Source organism: Erithacus rubecula (assembly GCF_903797595.1).
Source record: "Erithacus rubecula genome assembly, chromosome: Z".
Classification (NCBI taxonomy): domain Eukaryota; kingdom Metazoa; phylum Chordata; class Aves; order Passeriformes; family Muscicapidae; genus Erithacus; species Erithacus rubecula.
This window is the reverse complement of record NC_136661.1, coordinates 29,943,179-29,965,173: the sequence shown is the minus strand read 5'-3', so window position 1 is coordinate 29,965,173 and position 21,995 is coordinate 29,943,179. Positions and strand designations below refer to the sequence as shown.

Here is a 21,995-nt window from a genome sequence, read left to right as displayed (position 1 = left end):
TAGGTAACAAGTGAGACAATCTTCTCAGGTTTTTAAAGTTAAGAATGAACTAGAATGCTCACAGTTGACAAGATTGTTTTGTAAAGTGAATAAAATAAGTACTGAAATATATATAGCCCTGCAATACAAATTTTAGAAGGCATCATTCATAGAGTATCTCAAATTTACAGCAGTGCAAAACAATGTTTTAAATGTTTCCCATTCAGTTACTACAAAAAGCCTTATTCAATCTTTTCTTAATTTTAGGGTTAAGAAACCCAAATCTAAAAATGCATTTTTACATACTAAAAATGCTAGCATTTATTCAATTGGTCCCTCTTCAGTCTATGAACTTTAAACTATAGTTTTTATAAATTATGCCAGGTTTAAAGGAGAAGAAATTTGAGGTCACAAAGGGGTCAGAATCAAAAATTCCTCTCTCATTTTTAAGACAACACATCCAGCAAAACAGCACCTAAGAAATGTCCCAATGCTGTCCCTTTATGGGATCTCCTAAGTACAATCAAAGTAATAACCAAATCCAAAGAAATTTAATTTAGGAAGTCTTTAACTGTACATGTCACTCTAAGTTATTTGAATCAAATTCATCCCTTGCAGATGTTTCATCCAAGATCTATGCACAGTTCTTAGGAGAAATGAGCCTGTGCCCATCTCTTTGGGTTTACTGCATATTATAAGTCCTGTCTTTTTTTCAACAAAGTGAGATGCAGCTTTTTCAATATTAACACTCAAACTTTTTGACAGTTTTTTGTAATAGCCTAAAAACATGAGTTATCCCCATTTCAATTCAAATTTTTCTGAGTTGTAGAAAGCACAGTGGTGGTAAAATGCAAAATGTTATTTTATATTAATTGAATTTTTTAAAATCCCTTACTTCTTCCAAAAGAGAAGTGTTTACACAGGAATAAATATTGATTCCCAGACTTACTATCATGCCAATTTCATTCAGAGTTAACTTGCAGCACCACATGTGAAACTGTTTAAAGGAAAAACTTTCTACTGCATCAGGAAGTCTACCAGAATGTATTTCAGGACTCCTATGCCATATTTCTGCAGTGTTTAAGATTGGCAAAATCTTAAATGCCAACAGAGAGGCTCAGTCATTAAAAGGTAAAAAATTGTTCCTCATCTGCAATAAACCAAAAATCACAGCATTCCCTGAAATAAATAGCCAAAGATTATGACTGCTCACATCAGTGGAAAGGTTCTCAAGAGCACCTCTGAAGTTTAGACTGAATCTGTATTTTCAGGTGTAAATTAACACCACAGGATGCATCCAGAATACTGTAACTTACATTGGGCTGAGCTCCTGTGCAGCTCACAGGACTTGTATTGAAGTATCACCAGTAAAATCTCAACTCTTCAGTCTTCCTTGAGGAAAAAAACAAGCCTGCCACCTTTAAGTTCAGCAGAGAGACCTATCTATTGTACAACTGCTGTTTGTAACTTCATGGCGTCATCATCATCATGCATTTCACTGAATGTTTTCTTAACTTCACAAATTTAGCCAAACATATTTCAGAGTCCAGATGTGGATGCTTTAAAAAAAGGCTTATTTGGACTACTGCACTATTTAAATGGAAGAGTTCTAGTGACACCACATGAGAGACTACTGTATTCTCAAACGTGGCAATTTAATTTTTCAGACCACATGCAAGCAAACTGCCTGTTGTAACACTACCCGCATTGACAATTCAAGAGCCTGTGTAATTTTTGTCATGAGGGCAAAATTAACTGCCACTAAAAATTTTAAAGCATCTCTGTTGGCAAAGCTGTTTTTCAAACAACAGAAGGCTAAAAATAAAAATTATATTAAAAAAAGTGATGTTAAGTAAAGATGACTGTAGCTGAATATCTGAAGACAGACTAAGGGGAACACATGCTGCCTGTAAAAAACTCATCTTCATCAACATGTACAGGTAACTCTTATTTTAAAAGTGAAAGGCAGAAGTTTTTCATGCTTATGTCCTGACTGATTTGAAACCTTTCAGCTTTCCACTGTGTGCAGAGAACACTGGCAGCCTGAAATTCCAATAACGCCTTTCTATACCCTGCATTGTTTTCTATCCACACGTTCGCTCCCTCAGTTTTGAGGCTATTCACAGACTTTTGATAAGTGCACTAAAATGTCTTTCCAGCCAGAAAAAGGAATTGAGCCCTCTGCCAGCTCCAGGCTGGGTGGCAGATGGACTGGGAGCCCACTGCTGCACGAGTCCATCCAGACTCAGGCTCCACCACAGCCCTGCAAACCACAACGTCTCCTTCACCCACAAGCAGCAAAGGTTGCATTTTTTTGGACAAACCACATCCTTATCTCTACAGAGGGCATTTTTCTCTCTCACTTTCAAGGCATTTCCCACAAAGCAAAGCTGTTTCTATTTGAAGGAAAACCACAATGTGGCAGGGTGGGCAAGGGGACAGCTCAAACCTTTTAATGTCTTAAACAGAACTCAGCACCGAGCACATGACACGTGCTGTGAAATTAGAATAAATGTTAGTGTCCCACCTTGGGATGGTTTGTGCACTCTTGTACTGCAGGTAAAGCTGGGCCTTGGTGTAATCATCACTAACAATCAAGCTCTGCATGTGATGGAACCCCTTCACCAAAAGCATCTGGTGGTCAGGACCAAGAGTCAAATACAGAAGCACCCAGGGATAAATAAAAAATATCCTGGAGTGGTTTCAGATCCCCACAATGACCCTCAGAAACCTAAGCACACCTGAAAATGCCACGTAGCACCATTCTGGGTCACAAAGTACTTTTATGACTTAAAAAAAGAATGTGACCTGAGGAACTTGTTTTGTGTATTTTAGCGTTTTTTGAGAGGTGGGGAAGAACATGTCCCAAAAATCAACAAAATAGTTTTCTTCAACTGGCTTTAAGTTAGGTTTAAATTGCCCAGAGTGTAAATATTATAAAAAAAAATGTAAAAGCTGTGAAAGCAACAAGACTGACTAACTACTACACTGGTAAAAATAATTTTAGATCTCTATTAAAAGTTTACTACACAATAATTATAGGAGGATATTATGCCTTTTCCAGACATTCTAATAATAAACATTTATTTCCTTTGTGCAACCTGCTTCCTAGCAGGTGTGGGAAAAATGCCAGTTTTCATGGTGACAGCATCATCCACCATAACTAACTCAGTTAAATCAGTTATTTGTGAGATCTGCTGTAGTATTTTAAATAATTCTTCTAGAAAGCATTAGTTCAGCAACTATTTAATATTGCAGTTTTCCTTTAAATGTTCCTGCCCTACATAAGATGTTATTTTTCTCAAAAAGAAAAAAAATCTATCACAACAGGCAAAAAGGCATGTAACCCAGGAAAAATTGGCAAGCAAAAAAGTTTATTTTTACGTATTTTTATTTTTATGGATTTTATTTCTGATTGCCATATGATGATGGTTCTATGGTATAATATGCTGCAATTCACACAAAGTCCTGTCCACAGCACTTGGACTAATTAAATAACAAAGACTCAGCAGACAAAAATCTTGAAGAATTCAACTTTCTTTTGCTAATAAAATGACACTAATGACAAGGAGGCCCCTATAATTTGCTGCCTCCCATCTTAACATAAATGTGTTAGAAGGCAAAGGGTGTAGAAATCATTGATCCTAACAACATAGGAAAATGGTAACAACTTTGTCTAAAATGTTGAAAATGTAGGTGTGAATATAGCTTGGGCACCTGTGCAACCACATCTGTATCCTAAAATAGGTGACCAGCTGCAATCTGAAAGAACTTAGAATAAGGCTAAGCAGGTTTGTCATGCACTGACATGTTGAGCTGACAGCACAGAATAAGTGCAATAATGGCCAGGGCCTTACTGTTACACAGGCAAGAGGTGTGCTGTGCCATTTCTAACACAGCTGCCAAGCTGTGGGCTTTACATATTAAAGCAAAGCTGGCCACTTATCTTAAGGATTAGATTATCACCATCTAAGGGGATTTCACAGCACTGACATGAGTTCATATAGGCTTACAAAGATCTGAAAAATCCAGAATTCAAAGGTGGTCCTTCCTCCCATTTACCATTTCTATGCTTTGTTGTTTTGCAAAAGCACACAGGAACCTCAAAACAGATTTTTAAAATTTGCCCACGTCTTGTTATTACACTGCAGTCTTCAAATTTACACAGAGCTGCAGTTCTCCTGGGTTTTTCTCAAGTGTCACTCATCTAACTTAGCATGACAGCTGAGAAACGATGTCAGGCGCGTTACAGTTCAGTTTAAAAAACATCCTCTACCTGGTATCTCTGCAGTGATTGTCTTGCTGCTCCCTGAAACCTCTTCGTCGTCGTCTGAGGAGCTGGTGCTGGAGTCACAGGTCAGGTCACTGTCGCTGGTACTGCTGTCCTGCAGCAGGTTGTATTTCTTGCGAGCAGCCGCCTCCCGCTTCTGCCTCAGCAGCCGGATCCTCTCTTTGTGCTTTTGGCTCCGCTGGCCCTTCACCTTGCTGACTCGGCCGTTCTGCTTATCGCTAGACTGTCGGTTTTTCTTGGCAGCCATGGTTGAGGTCTCGCTTTCGGACCGGGATCTCCTGGATTTCCTCCCGACCGCAGCCCCGGACACCGCGGAAGGGTCTCCGTCCACGGCGGCTTCAGCCTGGCAGGGCTCGTTCTCCTCGGCGGAAGACAACGTGTCTGAGTCGGCCAAGTGGCCGCTGGAGGAGGGGGACAGCATGCAGTGGTTGGAAGAGTCACTCTCATAAACTCGGCCCCCCGCCGGCTTGTCGCTCTCCGTGGATGCCAGCTGGGACTCGGAGGAGTCCCGCCTCAGTTCCATCAGCAGGCAAGGCATGGAAGAGAGCACTGCAGAGTCTGCTGCAGTGGGCACGCTGTCCTTCTGAGGCTGCGCCTCGAGGTCTATAGGCCTGTCTTCATCAGGAGCAGTCTCCTGCTTTTCAGAAGTCTTTGGTGGAATTTCTGAATCAACAAGTTCTTCTGCTTTTCCTACTGCCTCCATCTTCATTGCAGAGCAAGGTCCTTCCAGTCTCAAAGCATTGAGCACATTGTCCAGGAGGCTGGGTGAGTTAGACGTGGTCTCCAGCAGTGCAGCAGCCTGCACAGGAACAGAACAGTAGGAAAGAATTACACAAGTAACTTGGTCTGCTCTTCACAGTGTTACCTCAAACAACTCACTGCTTTTGGCTGCAGACAGAATGGGTTTACAGAACACCAGAGGGGTTTGGGTAGCAAGGGACCTTAAAACTCATCCAGTCCCACCCCTGCCATGGCAGGGACACCTTCCACTGTCCCAGGTTGTTCCAATTCCCATCCAGCCTGGCCTTGGGCACTGCCAGGGATGCAGGGGCAGCCACAGCTGCTCTGGGCACCCTGTGCCAGCCCTGCCCACCCTCCCAGCCAGCAATTCCTCCCCAATATCCCAGCCAGCCCTGCCCTCTGGCACTGGGAGCCATTGCCTGTGTCCTGTCCCTGCCTTGTCCCCAGTCCCTGTGCAGCTCTCCTGGAGCCCCTTCAGGCCCTGCCAGGGGCTCTGAGCTCTCCCTGGAGCCTTCTCTGTGCAGCTGAGCACCCCCAGCTCTGCCAGCCTGGCTCTACAGAAGAGCATCTTATTGCTCAGCATCATGTCGGTTTTCTTCATTTACCTTTTCCTAGTAAATTCATCCTGTTACACCATATTATTTCTTCATCTACACATCCATTGAATCGGGTTCCCAGTGGAACCATTCTGCATAGGAACCTTATATACCAAAGATTTATTCAATAAAGAATTGCTACTGAATTGCTAGAGGCACAGCTGCAGGCTCTGGCTACGTGTCACACAGATTGCTCTCACCAGAAAATCACCATGCTGGTGAGTCACAAAGATGTTTTAGGAATATCTAATACACCATTCAGGAAGTCCTTGAGTGTCTTCCATGCAAGCCCTGGCTATATGAGAACCTCAAGGCTGATTTAGTTTCTCTCAAATTTTCCAGGAAAAAAGCATTAAATAATAGGGGCTGCAAGCAAGAAACGTTATCTACCCATACTAGTATCCTACATTTCACTTCAAGTTATAATTTAATAAATTGCATTGCTTCAGTGCAAATACAAAGACCAAGCTGTTTATCTAACTGATAACTTGCACATTGTCTACTCGAAAGTACCTGAAGCAACTTCAAGGAAATTTTCCTGGAGAGATCAATAGTTACTGTTCTGTCTTCATTATTCACACTTTGCTTTTCACCTGAATTTTCTCTTGGAATACAACACAGAATAAAGATCTTTTGATTATCTCATTCACTTATAGATTTAATGGCATGGAACAAATCCTTTACAACTTCAGAAGTATAGTAAATGATAAATTTATGGCACTTCAAAAAACAAAGTGTAGGCAACAAAACGCAGCAGTGAGATCTTATCTGAAAAACTGCATTTCTGCAGAAGAGGCCAATCAGTACTTGAGCACCCTGAGGAAGCATGGATGAGAGATTTTCAGAGATCTCTCTTCAGAGAGATTTTTCTATACCCTGAAAATCCTCCTTCAGTTTCCTGATCCATCCCAAGCTGTCTGTAAGCATGTAATTCTATATATGTATGTAATACACAATATAAGGATACTTTCTTGCTTCTGAAAGATGCTGTGCAAAGCTCAGCATTGTCCTGTGTGCCCTAACTCACTTCAAAACTGCATTTTTAGAGAATACTAAAATAGAGCTCATGCTTCCTTCAGGCTAATGAATGGACTGCATGGTACAAGGAAATTATGAAAATACTTATGGGAGAGAAACACTAGCTAAGGAAAGAAAGGTTGTTTAATATCAGACATCATAAGAAAGAGATGACAAGACCAGGTCTGCTAAATAGGAGAAAAAGAACCCCACAAACCCAAAATCCCAAACAATAAACTCAGCATTTCCCTTCCAAAAACCAGAATAAAGTGCATAGTGAAACAGAGGAACATATATATCAGGAAAAATATTTGTGCATACTGGCACTGAACAACCCTCTCTTGAAAGCAACTTCAAAGAAGACTTTCTGGAGACAGTAATTACAGGTAAGCATTAAATAGCACGTAGGAACAATTTATTTCCAAGGCTACAGCAGAGCACTAACAAACCCAAATGATGAATGCACACATTCTGAGGCATAAATGCATGTCAATAAAATCAATATTTCTAAGTAATTCACTCACAAAGCTGTATTACCAAATAATTCTCCTATTACACAGGTAAGCAAAACACAGATTTGATGATGGAACAAGTGGAATTTGTATTGTACCTGCTAGTGCAGCTCCCAGCTTTCCTCTGGCCATGCACTTCAAAATGAAAAATATCTTCTCTAAGAGTTTTGAAATGTACACACAAGGAAAATATTGGTTGCTCAGACACAAACCAAAAGAGTATTAGCTTGGCCAAATGAAAACATACTTAAATATTCATACTAATAACTGCAGAACAGTTTCTGCACTGTTGAACCTTTTAGCCTGGGGAGCACAAAGAACAGAGCTTGACACGAAGCTAAAGGGCAGCCAAAGTCAGCTGTAGGCTTTTTTCCACAAATGTCCTACTTGGAAACATCATTTACCTCACAGCTCCCAAAAGGGCTGTAACAACACCTGCACTTGCCTTTCCATCTCTCAGGTCTATCACCCAGAAAAAAATACGTTTCATCTGCACATTGCCACCTTGCTAACAGCTCAATTACAATGATTTTATTGGATATTTTTTAAGCAGGATTTAACTACTTTCTTTAACTACTCCAACCACACTGGTTTGATCCCTCACACAGTGATTTTCAGTGAGTTGGTAGTAAAGGAGGGAATAGTAATTTCACAACACTGATGTGTTTTTGTGCATACAGAAAAAAAACCCACATGTTCTGGTAAGGTTTGTAGTCTACAGATCAATTGAACTGACTCTTTAGACATCATTAAATTATGATGTCTATCATATATCATGATTTTTATATATATTTAAAAAAGGCCCAGAGCTTTGCCTTTCACTCATTTGTGGGGGGAAAAAAACCCTACCAAAAAACTGTACCCTACCTGCCTGACTCAAACAGGCTTCTGTCAAACAGGGAAGAACGCAGTCAGTTTGGCAGAAAACATCTATGCCAAGGAAAGCCTTGTCTCAAAGAAAGAAAAAAAAATGTCCTCATTTAGTTCTACCTGAAAAATACAGAACAGCAAAACACCCCCATTCCTATCTTGCTACTCACCTTTCTAGTAAGAGTACTAGAAGAGGAAATCTCAAGATGGTGCTAGCAAAAGACCATTTTTCTACTGAAATGAGAACACAGCACTGAAAAATTAGTTGTGATGCTTACAGACACAGATGGATACTTAATTAGACAGTGATCAGAAATGGCATTCTCTTTTGCTGACAAACAGACATTGCAATGATAATTTTAAAAGACAATTTTTAAAAAAACTTTTGTGCTGGATTTTTCCAACAGAAAATGTTATTTTCCAAGACACACACAGAACACACTAGTGTGCAGAAACCATTAGATTATCCTGGAAAATATTTTCAAATCACGGGCTTTTTTGTAAAGATACACAATTTGTACACTAGGGAATCTGCACTTCAGGGAAGAAATCCAGAAGGATTTTGAAGATCAGATTTGCAGAGATAGCCCAGCCCCTCTGGGGTTTGTCCCCATTCTTTTCTCACCTAACTGTGACTGCACCACCATATTCCCTCCTGTGCACAGGACAGGCTCACCCTTTGGTGGGAAGACTCCTTTCAATAAGCCAGCAGAAATCAAAATGAGAACTTAAGTGAAATTTTCTGACAGAGCTCACAGGAAGGAGAGAAGGAAGGGCAAGCAAAAATCATTCCTGTAGAGAAAAAACAAATCTGATTAAAAGCTGCCTGCTGTTTTGCATCATCACACCTGGAACTCAAAGGTTCTGCCTAGACACAGTACAGGGTGCTGAGCATTCCCTCACAACACTGTTTGCTCTGGGAAGAGACTTTTGTAAATTAAAAAAAAAAAAAAATTAAGAGCAAAAAGCCTCAGAGTCTCAGAGTAGCTTCCTAAAGAACAATTTTCATGTAATATATACTGTGGCACAAAGATTAATATTAAAGATAGCAGATTTTCCAGAGCAGAGTCTCAGGCATCAGATTATAAAAATAAATAATTGAACAGAGTGCTGGAGCAGCAGATCAGCTGTGTGTCTCTGGAAAGGGACCCTGAACAGAGAAATCCCCAGGGAATTACACAATTTAGGCACCCATCCCTCACCCATCTTGCCTGCACCCCTTAGTTCACTGCTGATTTTTGGGGTCTTACAGCACCTCATTGAGTTCTTTCTCCATGTCCAGGCAGGCCATTCAGCTGGTGTGGAACTGCAGCTTCTGCTGGTGGTTGTTGCTTTCTGATCTCTGGTTTGAGCTCCTGGTGGCTCTGGCAGAGCACAGGGAACTAAAAAAGCCCTCACTTAGGTAAACAGTCCTCAGCAGTAAGTGCACAGCTTAAGGCTGAAGGCTTCATCAAATCCAGCTACTGAGGCAAAGTAATCAACAGACTAAATCACTTATCCTACATTAACGGCTAGAATGTTACTCACTTTACTTACAACTTACTTAAGCTGAACAAGGAGATATCTCACAACAGCCTGAAACACTTAAACTCCATGACACCCTAATCTTAATTGTACATTGTCATTTTAAGTGTTAATGAGCTGACTAATGATTAAAACTGCCTAGTTTGTACAAAGCAAATCAGTTGCTCTTATTCTGAAACTATGGACAGGACAGATTCTTGTTTTGGAGGCAGGTAGTTTTTTCACAGCAGCTTGCTGGAAAACTCACTTTAGCTCATTACTAACACATTTCCTCTTAATCACAGTCCAACAGGCCACTTGTTTTCCCTTCTTTTTTTTCTAAATCCCTGATATAAGAAGGTCATATCACCTTCTTATGCCAATTCTAGCAATTGTTGAAATGAAAAAAATTATCTAGCAGAACACTGCCTTTAGTGGCCTTTCAGTTAGTGCTGAAAGAAAAATATTTGAATAACCTACCTCCACTCACCACTTACCATTAGAAGCCATAATTTTTTCTTTAAAAATTAGAAACTGCACCTGTATTATTGCAGCAAATAAAATTGTTTACGTTCTTTAGGCTTTTGTGACTACAGAAATGAAAAGTTCAACTGCAGTGCTGCTTACAAATTATTTGTTCAGAGTACACAGTTAACTAGAGATCCTTCCATATCCTTCCAACCTCACCATTTCAGTGCCACAGAACTCGGTTATTTTCATCTGAATCTGAATATGTTTTGACAATTATAAGGAACTAAATGCTATAATGGCTCATTTTTACACAAACAATTATTTCCATCACCAGTGGATTATATTATCTCACATTTTTGCAAGAGAGATGGAATAAATCAGAGGTGTGAGAGAGGTAATGGCAATCACATGAAACAGAGGCTGATAAAATTATATAAAATACCTGACTGTTTTTAAAAATGTCAACACACAGACAAGCTCATTAAGAACTCTGACTTGAACACTGTGTGTCTGAGGAGGGTGGGTCAGAAAAGGAGAGACAGCCTAGGTACTAAAGGGTTGACTGCAATGAATATGTCTGCTTCATAATACAGGATAAATTTTTGGCAAAAAGCAAAGTTAGGCCCTCTTCTGACAGGGGGATGTGTAACTCTGAAGATGTGAAGTGCTAATGAACCTGTCCACTTCTGAAGCTTCACCAAAATCCTTTGCAGGTGTAGCTGTGTCTCGATCACACTCTTCTCAAATCACCTTCCTTTCCATTGAAAATCAACACAATTAATTCAGTGAACTCACCAGTGACATTTAAAAAAAAAAAAAAAACCAAACATAGAGATATCAGAGAATCACAGAACAGTTTGGGTTGGAAGGGACCTTAAAGATAATCCAGTTCCAATCCCTTGCCAAGGGCAAGGACACCATTCTCTAGACCAGGCTGTTCCCAGCCCCATCCAGCCTTGCCTTGAACTTTGTGGGACAAGCTATCCTGTGCCAGGGCTCACCACCCTCACAGCCAAGAATTTCTTCCTAATATCTCATCAAAACCAACTCACTGTCAGTTTCAAGCCATTACCTTATGCCAGACAGCAGAATGCTTAATTAACTAAAAATGAATAAATTCAAATAATCAGACATCTATTGGGAAAGATTGATCTGCACCCAGACAAATGTAGAAGTACCAACAATTTCTGGACTTCCCAGCTTGTTCAGCTCCTCCCAAAGATAAAAGGAAATGAAAAGAATCTGTGTTAAGTGTCACACAAACCGGTGTACTTCAAACAACAGAAATGAGACCAGCACTCAGTCAATTTAACTCAAGATAGTTGACTCAGCTCTGTGTGGATGTGTGTGCACGATGCTCCACAGCCGATTTTTCATAACACTGAGCCGCCCCCACAGGGATACTGTGTAATTTATATAGCGTTCCTTTGAAAATGCTGCCCTAAAGCTGACTCACTGGCATGCGATTCCACCTAAGGCACATTTCTGGGAGTGGAGCTGGATCTTTATCAGATGATTCACAAATCAGGCCTGGTGGCAACCCCAAAGAACAGGATCCTTTGGAACCGACATGGTAAGAGAATTGCAGTGCAAAACAAAAGAAAGGATTAAACTAATTCTGTTTCAACTGGTTTTGCATAAATAAATGAAGTTAAAAACAGGCTGCTCCTACTGAGTGTTTAACAGGCTGCATATACAAATTACCCTAGCCTGAATACAAATTACAAGCGTATGTGTTAATGCAAAGATTTGCAGAGCATCCTTTTCCATCTTGAAAAGCAACATTTTTTATGCTACATGAGAAGCAAGACTGCACATTTAAATACAGGTTTTTGCACTGTAATGCTTAATGCACATATTCTGCCTCTTTGAGGCAAGTAACATCTAAGGTTTATTTCACAACTCTGTAGACAGGCTTCCATAAACATTCACCAGCTGCACTCACAACCCCACAATAAAAAAAAAATCACAGTCCTTGCACACAGGGTAAAAAGCATGCAGGGTTGGCTGCACTTAGCCTTCTAAGAATCTCCTTTCTTCCTCGTAATGAAACCATTTTTCTCAAGGGCATAACAATTTAAAGTCTACAAAGCTCTCTACTCTCAAAACTAGAGAGGGCATATCTTTATTACTACCTGTTCCTAAATCTTTAAGTGACTCGCTTTGACATTTTTTCTTTCATCAGAAAATAAATCAACACAACAAAAGTTCCCTATTCTCTCTGCTACACATTAGCTCGAAGATCACCCTACAGAGGATCGTCACATGGATGGACCACCTTTTTCTAAAGATACTGAGTTTAACAGGTTTTCCCACTTTACCCATCCACTTCTTTTTCTTGAAGGAAATGGGTTCTGTGCTTCCCCATTATATACAAACAGATCTCCTCAAGAAATGTTGGTCTGTTGTTCCACCAAGATCAAAGTAATGCTCAAATAAAAGCCACATTTTGAATTGCTTGGGCACCGTGTAACAAATTAATTCTAATTCTCAGAGAATTAGAAGCAAGGAACATTTACCTGAGCTATCCTTAAAATAATCAACATTGTGCCATTTGCCAACAGCTCCAACTGGTAGATCAGGCCAACTGCAATGTAACTTCAGTAAATCCAGTAAATCCATCTCAGCAGTGCCACACTCACAGAATCATAAAGATTAGAAAATACCTGTAAAATCATAAAGTCCAACCTTCAACCCAGCACCACCACCATGATCACCAGTAAACCATGTCCTCAAGTGCCACATTCCACAGCAATGTTCCAGTCTCTCCACATCTCCCACAGCCACCCAAAAGCTCGAGGCATTGAATCAGATTTGCTCTGGATTTATGACAGCTGTTTAAGGAAAAGGAGTTATGAGATACTAAAGTGACTCTACAGTTTGTAAAAATTCTATGGTGAGATGTTTTTACACATCTTTGCCATGGGAACCAAACAAAACTGACCCTCAGGTATTTTAATGCTTTAATTCAGCATCAATGAATGTTTGTGCCATACAGTATAGGGCAGTATGATATTTATTATATGGTTTGACTGTCAGATGATACATCTAAATTCTATAGAAGGGCTGAAGAGGAGCTGCAAGCCCAACAAGCCCTGATCTCAAATAATTTCCTTATCCACACAGCCACTCATATTGTTCAGTTGCTTCTTTAATAATAACAATAGTATCAAATCTAAATACTGCAATACAGATTTGCAGATGTCATGTGGCATTCAAATAATGAAATTTAAGAGCTGCTGGGCTGTTCTTTACACCAAATGACCAGTACCAAAAGATGCCAATTCATTTCAGCATCCACCAGACTGCTAACAATCAACAGCACAGCTTTTACGTGTCCAAAGTGATCCTAAATCAACAAACAATTCATGCCAGTCACGTGTGTGATACCAAAAATGCCTCTAACGTGGGCTTTACTATCACATACTTTCTACAGTATTTACTTCCAGTTGGCAGAGAAGAAATCTGAGCTCTACTTCAAGACAACAGACCAGAAAGCAGATACTTCTTTCCCACAACACACAAAAGACTTTGTATGTATTTGATGGCAGATATTAAAGAACAGTATGTAAGAAGGTACCAAGTTACCACCTACAAAAAGAGAAAAAGATAATTAAAAGGCAGTTTTCAGTAGTACCATGCAAGCATGGTACTACAGGAGGAAAAAAAAAGAAAATTAACCCACTCATTCCAGTACTCCCCCCCCAAAAAAACCCCAACAAAACATGCAAACCAAATAAGCCTTAAAAATGCATCTTTTACCCAAAGCTTACTTCTTACATCATTATTTCTGTTTAGGAAAAAGTGTCTCAGCCAGCACAGTTAGACACAGGAGACATAAACTATATAAACAGCTTTCCCAGTAAAAGGGGAGATGGAACAAAAAAAACAAAAGAGCTTGGAGTCTGGATTATCAATTCAACCTCATTTCATTAATTTAACACAGCCTTATTGCTGCTGGAGCTTCGAGAGTTCCATAAAGACACACAATAAAATCCACTACAGGTGTCAAACTAAAAAAAACATTCTGATCTTGTAAAACAAACAAGGGAAATCAGGCATCTGTTATCAAACTCACTTTAAGCTGGGGTGAGGTTTATAACTGATTATTGAGGGGTTATGAAGGTAATCCTGGCAAGATATTCAATGAACTTCCTTAGCTTAGTTTTATTCAACATTTTCTGGATTTTCTTTATTACAGTGAGTGGATCCAAAGTCTGTATTTTGCATTTAAGATGACTTGCTAACAACAGTAAGTGGAGCCATGAAATATATAACTTCACCCTGAAGGGTTTCTGAAAACAATGCTCAAAGAAATATGTGGCATTTTTGTAACTTGTCACAGATTCTGCACAGTGCTACCAAAAGGTGTTACCTCCTCTGGAGGAACTTTAGTTACTGGAAACAGAAATTGCACTTATCAATAATGGGCTCACAGGCACAGCTACCCAAAAGACCATTCTTTCCCACAAGGGCAAGATTTTTTTTCCAAAAAAACCTCTCAGCAAACACAATGAGGACCCCACAACTAGCATTTCACCCAATTTCCTTCATTAGGAGACAGTCTTTAAATCACTGCATTTCCAGTCACAAGCACAGAGATTTAGTAGATAGCTTCCCTGATCTATTCTTTACCAAGATTTTTCCCCTCAGTTGCCAGATTGCTTAGAAAAGTCCTTCTGGCAAGATCTGGCATCCCAAGAAAGCATGAACCAGGAGAGTGAGCTGAGGAGCCAGGAGAATTACCAGCTGATGAGAAAGCTAAAGTACAAGAGACCAGCACTGTTTCAGCCTCACCTTGCTATTGGGACAACCAGTTTATTTTTTTTTTCCAAATGTTTGACAGTGCTGCTGGAGCACCAGCCTCACGCTGGAACCACGGAAATGCAAAAGTCCCAGCGGAAAATAAATTACTGAAATGGTAATTGTTTCATCATGCAGACAACTGGTATTATAAAGTCTGCCTCTTAGTTATTCCCAGCTCTGCTACTGTGAGTCACTTGGCCTCTACCCATGTTGGATGAATGGAAGTGAAATCTGCCCTCTCTAAAATAAGTTGTGAAATGCTAGCAATCAAGCATCATGAAACAAGACACCAGAGCAGAGAGGTAGCAAGAGGAATGCTTATTCAATCAAGGTCTGGCTCTTCCTGCTCATTTTCAGGAAATTTTGAAGCATCACACAGAAGAGTATCTTGCAGGCAACTGCAGAGCCCTTAGTATAATATCAAACCCATGATCCAAACACACCAAAACAAAAATGAAGGAGTCGAAGGAGTCTTCAAATACTTGCATTAATTAAAAAATAACCACCTGTCCTGCTTATGATTCAAAAGTTGTCAGATGGTGTATTAAGAGCTTCTAAGCTGTCTTCTTGGAGACCAAATATCACAAAGCAAGGTAAGGCTGAAGCCTGTGCACTATTCTGCTACTCATATAAACTTCTGAGCATTGGAGAGACAGACTGCGTGGTCACATGGATACAAAACCCCGGAACACCTTCTTAAATAAAAAGGGATATGAGGTGGAATCATTCTGAACCCAAAGCTGACACACCTCATGACCTCCTGGAGCAGTCCAGCAATGCACCTGACAGAGCATCACTGCAACACCTGTGCTGCTGAGCTGCAGCTCATTTCCAGCCCTGCATGAGTAATCCCTGTGTGCCCCAGCTGCAGGGAGCCAGTCACATCCACTGTGACCGCAGAGAAACTGCTACAGGCTCCATTCATGCAGATCAGACACGGGCAGAGGCAACACTAACAAGTGGGAAAGGGCAAACACAGATTTAAACTTGAGCCCTTAAACAGTAACACTGAGTAAGTGAGGAGTATTAGTCCTCAGCTTAGCTCGGAGATGTAGTACATCAGAGAAAGCAACAGCACAGACTAATGTTTACACCATATGCACATTTTGATTTACAATCCCTTTCATCCAGTTCTCTCTTTGCTCAGAATTGCACATTTGTGGACATTGTGTTCTAAACCTCAAGTCGCAGACTCAGAACTGCATTATGCATTAAAAACCTGGAACAAATATGTGACAGAAAGAACAATTTTTGTGGTGATTTTGTGTTGTCCAAGTTCCCTGCAATTAATATCTGCTGCCACAGATTCCAGTATCATAAGTTTGGCTGCTCCTAATTTACAGTGATAAAGGCTGAACTCCTGCTCATGTGCTGAACATTTATTTTAGTTCTGGAAAACCAAAAGTTGTTTCCTTTCCACACAAGGTCATCTCAGAGCACTGATACACACTGTTCTACACTTTATCTCAGAGCTCTTTCCCAGCACTATGCCTGTCCCCCTCTCCCAATGCTGCTGCATTTTCAGTTACCATTGCCACCAGTAATGTTGAAGCCAGCAAAGATATTAAAGTTTTAGCAATTCTTTTCCAGAGTACAAGTTACACACTGGCAATTATGGCATTTAAATCTTTTACTTTGATCTAGCAAATGTGTTATTAAATCTGCTGCTCAGTTTCTGTCAATGGTTGCAGTTTTCTAAGCCATTCTGTCAACTGCAAATAAAAACACAGAAGCTGAGATCGACCATAGACCCAATGCTGTCAAAAAGTACCATCAACACAAGTTTGAAATGCTACAGACAAGCACGTGCAGGTTGCTTGAAACTATTCACTCATTTGAAAAACTTTCCAAAGCTTTCACATTGTTAGATAATTGGTGGTAATTTGGTCAGAGGGTAACCAGAGAGTTGGATCCCTCAGTGTGCAGCCCCTTCACCGTGTGGTACATAGAGACCCCCCATCTCATTAACAGATGTTTCAGTGAGATGTTGATATACAGGCAGGTCAAAGATGGCACATACATCCTTGGTGGTGCAGGGAGTTGATGTGATAATATACAAGAGAAAGGAAGAGGGTGAACAGGATCCAGGCAAAGAATCCTGCATTTTAAAGGTAAATATACAGCAAGGAGAAGGAGGTCAGGCCAGCCAAGGCAATTATTTCTTGTTGCTCTGATTGAGTTACACCAAACTTATCTCCCTAATGTTTGATGTTCAAAGCCCGTCATGATAATCCATATTTACTCTCTGTTCACTCAACCTTAACTTACCCCCTTAATCCCACCCCCTCCACAGTGCCCATTTGTCAAAGGCACTCTGACATCCTTTCTACCTCCTCTTTATCAGCTTGAGCAGGGCAACATTTTCTGTGCACCGTGACCGTTCTCAGCTGCCTTGTGGGTGGCTTTGGGTTCCTTCCCCTTTCCCCTCCCTCCATGGCACCCAGCTGAAGGCACCCACTCCGGGTTTGGGCTCTGTGATTCCCTCCAAGCAGGCAGAGATGCCCAGGCTGCACTGCCACACACACATCACACATCTGGATGTGTCAGGACATGGTGCTCCCCTCTCCCTGACTTATCACTGCACCTCTTCACCACACCAACCAGCAGCTGGGCTGGAGAGCAAACACAAAGAGTCAACACTGTGCAATTAAAAAACTCGAGTGTTTCAAAATGAGTCAGAACTGCTACCCGCATGCACCCGAGCAGAAATGTCAGCTGCCCAGACTCACACATCGCTGAGTCCCTGCCCTCGGCTCCCCAGACAGAGCACCAGGGTCCTGGTAAGCCAGAACCACAGAAATCTGCTTTTGTTGGCTTTCAGTAGCCACATAACCACCCCCTTTGGAGCTTGCCTGGACAGCACCAGCTTCCTCTGGATCACTAGAGGTGAGAAATACTCAGAAAATGACTCCTAAGAATGATTGCTGCTGGACAGATGAGTTCCTCTCACTGTTTTTGTATATATATATCTGGGGGGAGATGTCTGGGTTTAGCAAACACATGACAAGCAACTCACTGTTCTCCTGAGAGTTTGCTACAGACCTGTTTTCTCCACAGAGGCCACGTTTCCCTCCTCCAGGGCAGCAGGGAAAGCTGTGCTGCCCTGACTGCCTGGCTCCCAGCACTTGTCCCACAGGAACAGCAATTACAGGTGGTAACTGGGGCAGGAGAACCACACCACGCTCAGTTTCCACCTCAAGGTCAAACATTATGTTTTTAATAGATTAAGACATGTAACACACTTTAAGAGAAACATTTTAAATGTAGCATTTGTTTGCTGTTACAAGGGGAGAGGCGTTACTGTTTGTACTTAAATTTTTAGCTTGAAAAGTGGAAACAATTTAGCCTTCCCCTATAAGTGAAACTATTATTTTGTCTTATGGTACTTTGACAAGTACCAAAGAAGATCTAACGCCGAATAAAGTCTTTGGGAGGGGGAATTAATATAAATGTTACATTTTCAAAGAGATGCTCAAGGGTTCAAATATTTACTTATTCATTCACTTTTAAAAGCTAGAATTACTTGTCAGGGAAAAAAAAATCCAACAGGACTGACTTCTGCCACCTTGACACACAAGTTTTTTTCAGCTTTTGAAGTGTTGTTAGGTACTTTGTGCTGGTGTAAAGTGCACAGCTAGTTACAACCACAGCCTTGTTTAACTAAGTTATTGCAGTTATAGTTTCACCAAGGTACCTACAAACTTTAAGGCAAGTTGCCTTGTTCTTGCATTTAAGACATAAATGCACTTCTATGCTACTTAACAAAGGTGGAAGCAATGTAACCCTAAAAAAAAAAAAAAAAAAAAAAAAAAAACAAAAAACCCCCCCAAAAAAAAAAAAAAAACAACCCCCAAAAAACCCCAAGTCTTTCAGAAAATGGCTTTTGTTGTCCAATAACCTCCAGGCTAAGAAAGTTACACTACTGGAACTAGGGAAATAGTTAAAATATTACAAGTCTGCTCAGTCCGTCTTTCTTTCACTTTTAAAAAGAAACAAGTAGCACAGTTAAGCTTCATATTCCCCTGGGATGGCTGTGTGGCTCGGAGCCACATCTGCAACCCATTAGAAGTCAGGAGGCTCAAGGGGAACCCGGGCTAGATACGAAACCAGCAGCTTGAGCGTCCTTCCCGTACAAAACACATTTTCCCTCCACAGGAACACACCATCCCAGGTAAACAAAGATGCAAAGGAAACCCCTGGAGAAGAGCACAACCGGAGCCCTTGCACCCCGTGTTTTTCCAAGGGGGACCCTCCACTAGATCGCACCGCTGCAAAAGTCGTTGCAGGATGGAAAAAAACAGATAGATAGATAGATAGATAGATAGATAGATAGATAGATAGATAGATAGATAGATAGATAGATAGATAGATAGATAGATAGATAGATAGATGGCACGTTACAAAAGTCCCGGGAAAGACAAAGCAATGGGGACCCACCGCTTCAAAAGTCGTTGCAGGAAGGACGTAAATAAGTAAATAAGTAATTAAATAAATGGCACGTTAATAAATAAATAAATAAATAGGGGGAACGTAACAAAAGTCCCGGGAAACACAAAGCGGCCCAGAATCTGTGGGGAGTTTTGGGGAGTTTCAGCCCGCGGGGTGAGGGCAGAGGAGCAGGATGAGGGGAAGGGGCAGGATCAGGAGGAGGAGAAGCAGCAGCAGCAGGACCACCCCTGAGGGGCGCAGCCCCCGCCCGCGCTCCGGGGGCTGCGGGGCCGCTCCCGCCCGGGGCAGCCAGGCCGGGAGCGCCCTCCCCGCACCGCACGGCGCCGCGCTCACCTGTGCGAGGCTGGGCCCCTCGCGGCCTGCCCGGCGGGGGCAGCGGCCGGGGCATGGGCGGCCGGAGGAGCCGCGGCGGCGGGAGCAGCCGGAGCGGAGCGGCCGGGAAGCGCCGGGAATGTCACCGGGGCCGCGCGCCGTCACTTCCGCCCGCCGCGCGCCGCAGCGACCCCGCGCGGCCCGAGCGGGAACGGCGGGAGCGAGCGGCGGGAGCGAGCGGCGGGAGCGAGCGGCGGGAGCGAGCGGCGGGAATGGCGGGAGCGAGCGGCGGGAGCGAGCGGCGGGAATGGCGGGAGCGCTGTGTGCGTGTGTGCCTGTGTCCGTGTGTCTGTGTGTGCCTGTGCGCCTCTGTCCGTGTGTCCATGTGTCCATATGTCCGTGTGTCCCTGTGTCCATCTGTGCCTGTGTCCGTGTGTGCCCGTGTCCGTGTGTGCCTGTGTCCATATGTCCGTGTGTCCCTGTGTCCATCTGTGCCTGTGTCCATGTGTCCGTGTGTGCCTGTGTCCGTGTGTCCGTGTGTCCGTGTGTCCTCATGTCCGTGTGTGCCCGTGTCTGTGTGTCTGTATGTCCATGTGTCCGTGTGTCTATGTGTCCCCATGTCCATGTGTCCTCATGTCCGTGTGTGCCTGTGTCCGTATGTCTGTGTCCATGTGTGCTTCTGTCCGCGTGTTTGTGTCCCTGTGTCTATGTCCCTGTGTCCCCATGTCCCTGTGTCCGTGTTTCCCTGTGTCCCTGTCCTCATGTTCATAGCTTCCTGTGTCCCTGTCCCTCTGTCCTCTGTTCCTGTCCTCATGTCCGTGTCCCTGTGTTCCCATGTACTCATGTCCATGTCCCTCTGTGTCCCTGTCCTCATATCTGTGTCCCTATCCCTGTGTCCTTATCCCCATGTTCCTGTGCCCCTGTATGTGTCCCTGTCATCATGTTTGTGTCCCCCTCTGTCCCTATCCCCTGTCCCTGTCCTCATGTCCATGTCCCTTTTTTCCCATGTCCTCATGTCCATATGTCCCCATGTCCCTGTGTCCCTGTCCTTGTGTCCATGTCCCTGTGCCCCTGTGTGTCTCTGTCCCTGTGCTTCTGTGTCTCTATGTCACTGTGTCCTTGTCTCCCTGTGTCCCTCTTCCTATATCCGTGTGCCTGCGACTCTGTCCCTGTGTGCCTGTGCCCATGTGTCCCTGCATCCCTGTGTCCTTGTGCCCCTATGTCCCTGCATCTCCATGTCCCTGCGTCCCCATGTCCCTGTTTGCTTATTTGCCTGTGTCCCTAGGTCTCTATGTCCCTGTATCCCTGTGTCCCTGTGTGCCTGTATCTGTGTCACCATGTCCCTGTCCACCTGTGTCTGTGTGCCTGTGTCCCTCTGTGCCTGTATCCCATGCTAAAGTGTCTCTATGTCCCCATCTCTTTATCTCTGTGTCCCTGTCAGTATGTCCCTGTGTCCCTGTCACTGTGTTACTGTCAATGTGTCACTGTGTCCCTGTTTGTCTGTGTCCCTGTGTCACTGGGCCACTATCACAGGCTTTGTGTCATTATGTCCCTGTCCCTGTGTCACCGTGTCCCCTGTGTCCCTGTCCACCTGTGTCTGTGTGCCTGTGTCACTGTCCACCTGTGTCCCTGAGTCCATTGTCACTGTCTCTGTGTCCCTGTGTCACTGCTCCTGTGTCACTGCCCCATGTCACCGTGTGACTATGGCTGTGTCCCTGTGTCCCTGTCCACCTGTGTCTGTGTGCCTGTGTCACTGTCCACCTGTGTCCGTGAGTCCGTTGTCACTGTCTCTGTGTCCCTGTGTCCCTGTCCCTGTGTCACTGCTCCTGTGTCACTGCCCCATGTCACCGTGTGACTGTGGCTGTGTCCCTGTGTCCCTGTCCACCTGTGTCTGTGTGCCTGTGTCACTGTCCACCTGTGTCCCTGAGTCCCTAGTCACTGTCCCTGTGTCACCAGCCCTGTGTTACTGCCTCTGTCACTGCCAGTGTCTCTGCCACTATCACTGTCCCTGCCACTCTGTAACAGTCACTGTCACTGTGTCCTGTCACTGTCCTTTGTCACTGACTCTGTCCCTGTCACTGTCACACGCCCCTCTCACGCACTCCGAGCACGTTCTCCCTTCGACTTCCATCCTGGCGATCCTGCGCTCCCTGAGCCACAGAATCCCGGGATCGTTGGGTTGGGAATCACCTCCGGGGAGCCGAGCTGCGGGGGCTGCGCGGGGGAACGTGCGGTGCAATCAGAGCGACACTCAAATGCGCTCTTTACACCTCGTAATGCACATTTTCATAATTGTAATGCACGCTTTAAACATCGTAATGCCCTCGTTTAGCACCGCCCTGGTTTTTCTACACCCCGGGGGTTGTCTTGCATAGCTGCAGGTGTCCCTGAGACTCGGAAACGTGGCAGGAAATCATTTCAGCATAGTCCATACGTCCTGATCGGGGC

General features: G+C 43.1%; 1 protein-coding gene across 3 annotated transcripts in view; it reads right to left on the bottom strand.

Moving 5' to 3' along the window:
• ARK2N (arkadia (RNF111) N-terminal like PKA signaling regulator 2N) overlaps positions 1-19,725 on the bottom strand; it is a 37,802-nt gene extending 18,077 nt beyond the window's left edge. For 2 of the 3 annotated variants that reach the window (XM_079330740.1, XM_079330739.1), the window contains exons 1-2: positions 19,569-19,725; positions 4,256-5,069 (exon numbers count right to left, since the gene is read on the bottom strand). In XM_079330740.1, the coding sequence (XP_079186866.1) occupies positions 4,256-4,979 (724 nt within the window). In that variant the 5' untranslated portion in view covers positions 4,980-5,069; positions 19,569-19,725. The remainder of the gene's footprint in view (positions 1-4,255; positions 5,070-19,568) is intronic. The other variant, XR_013777209.1, reaches the window with a different exon arrangement.
• Positions 19,726-21,995: the final 2,270 nt, after the last annotated feature.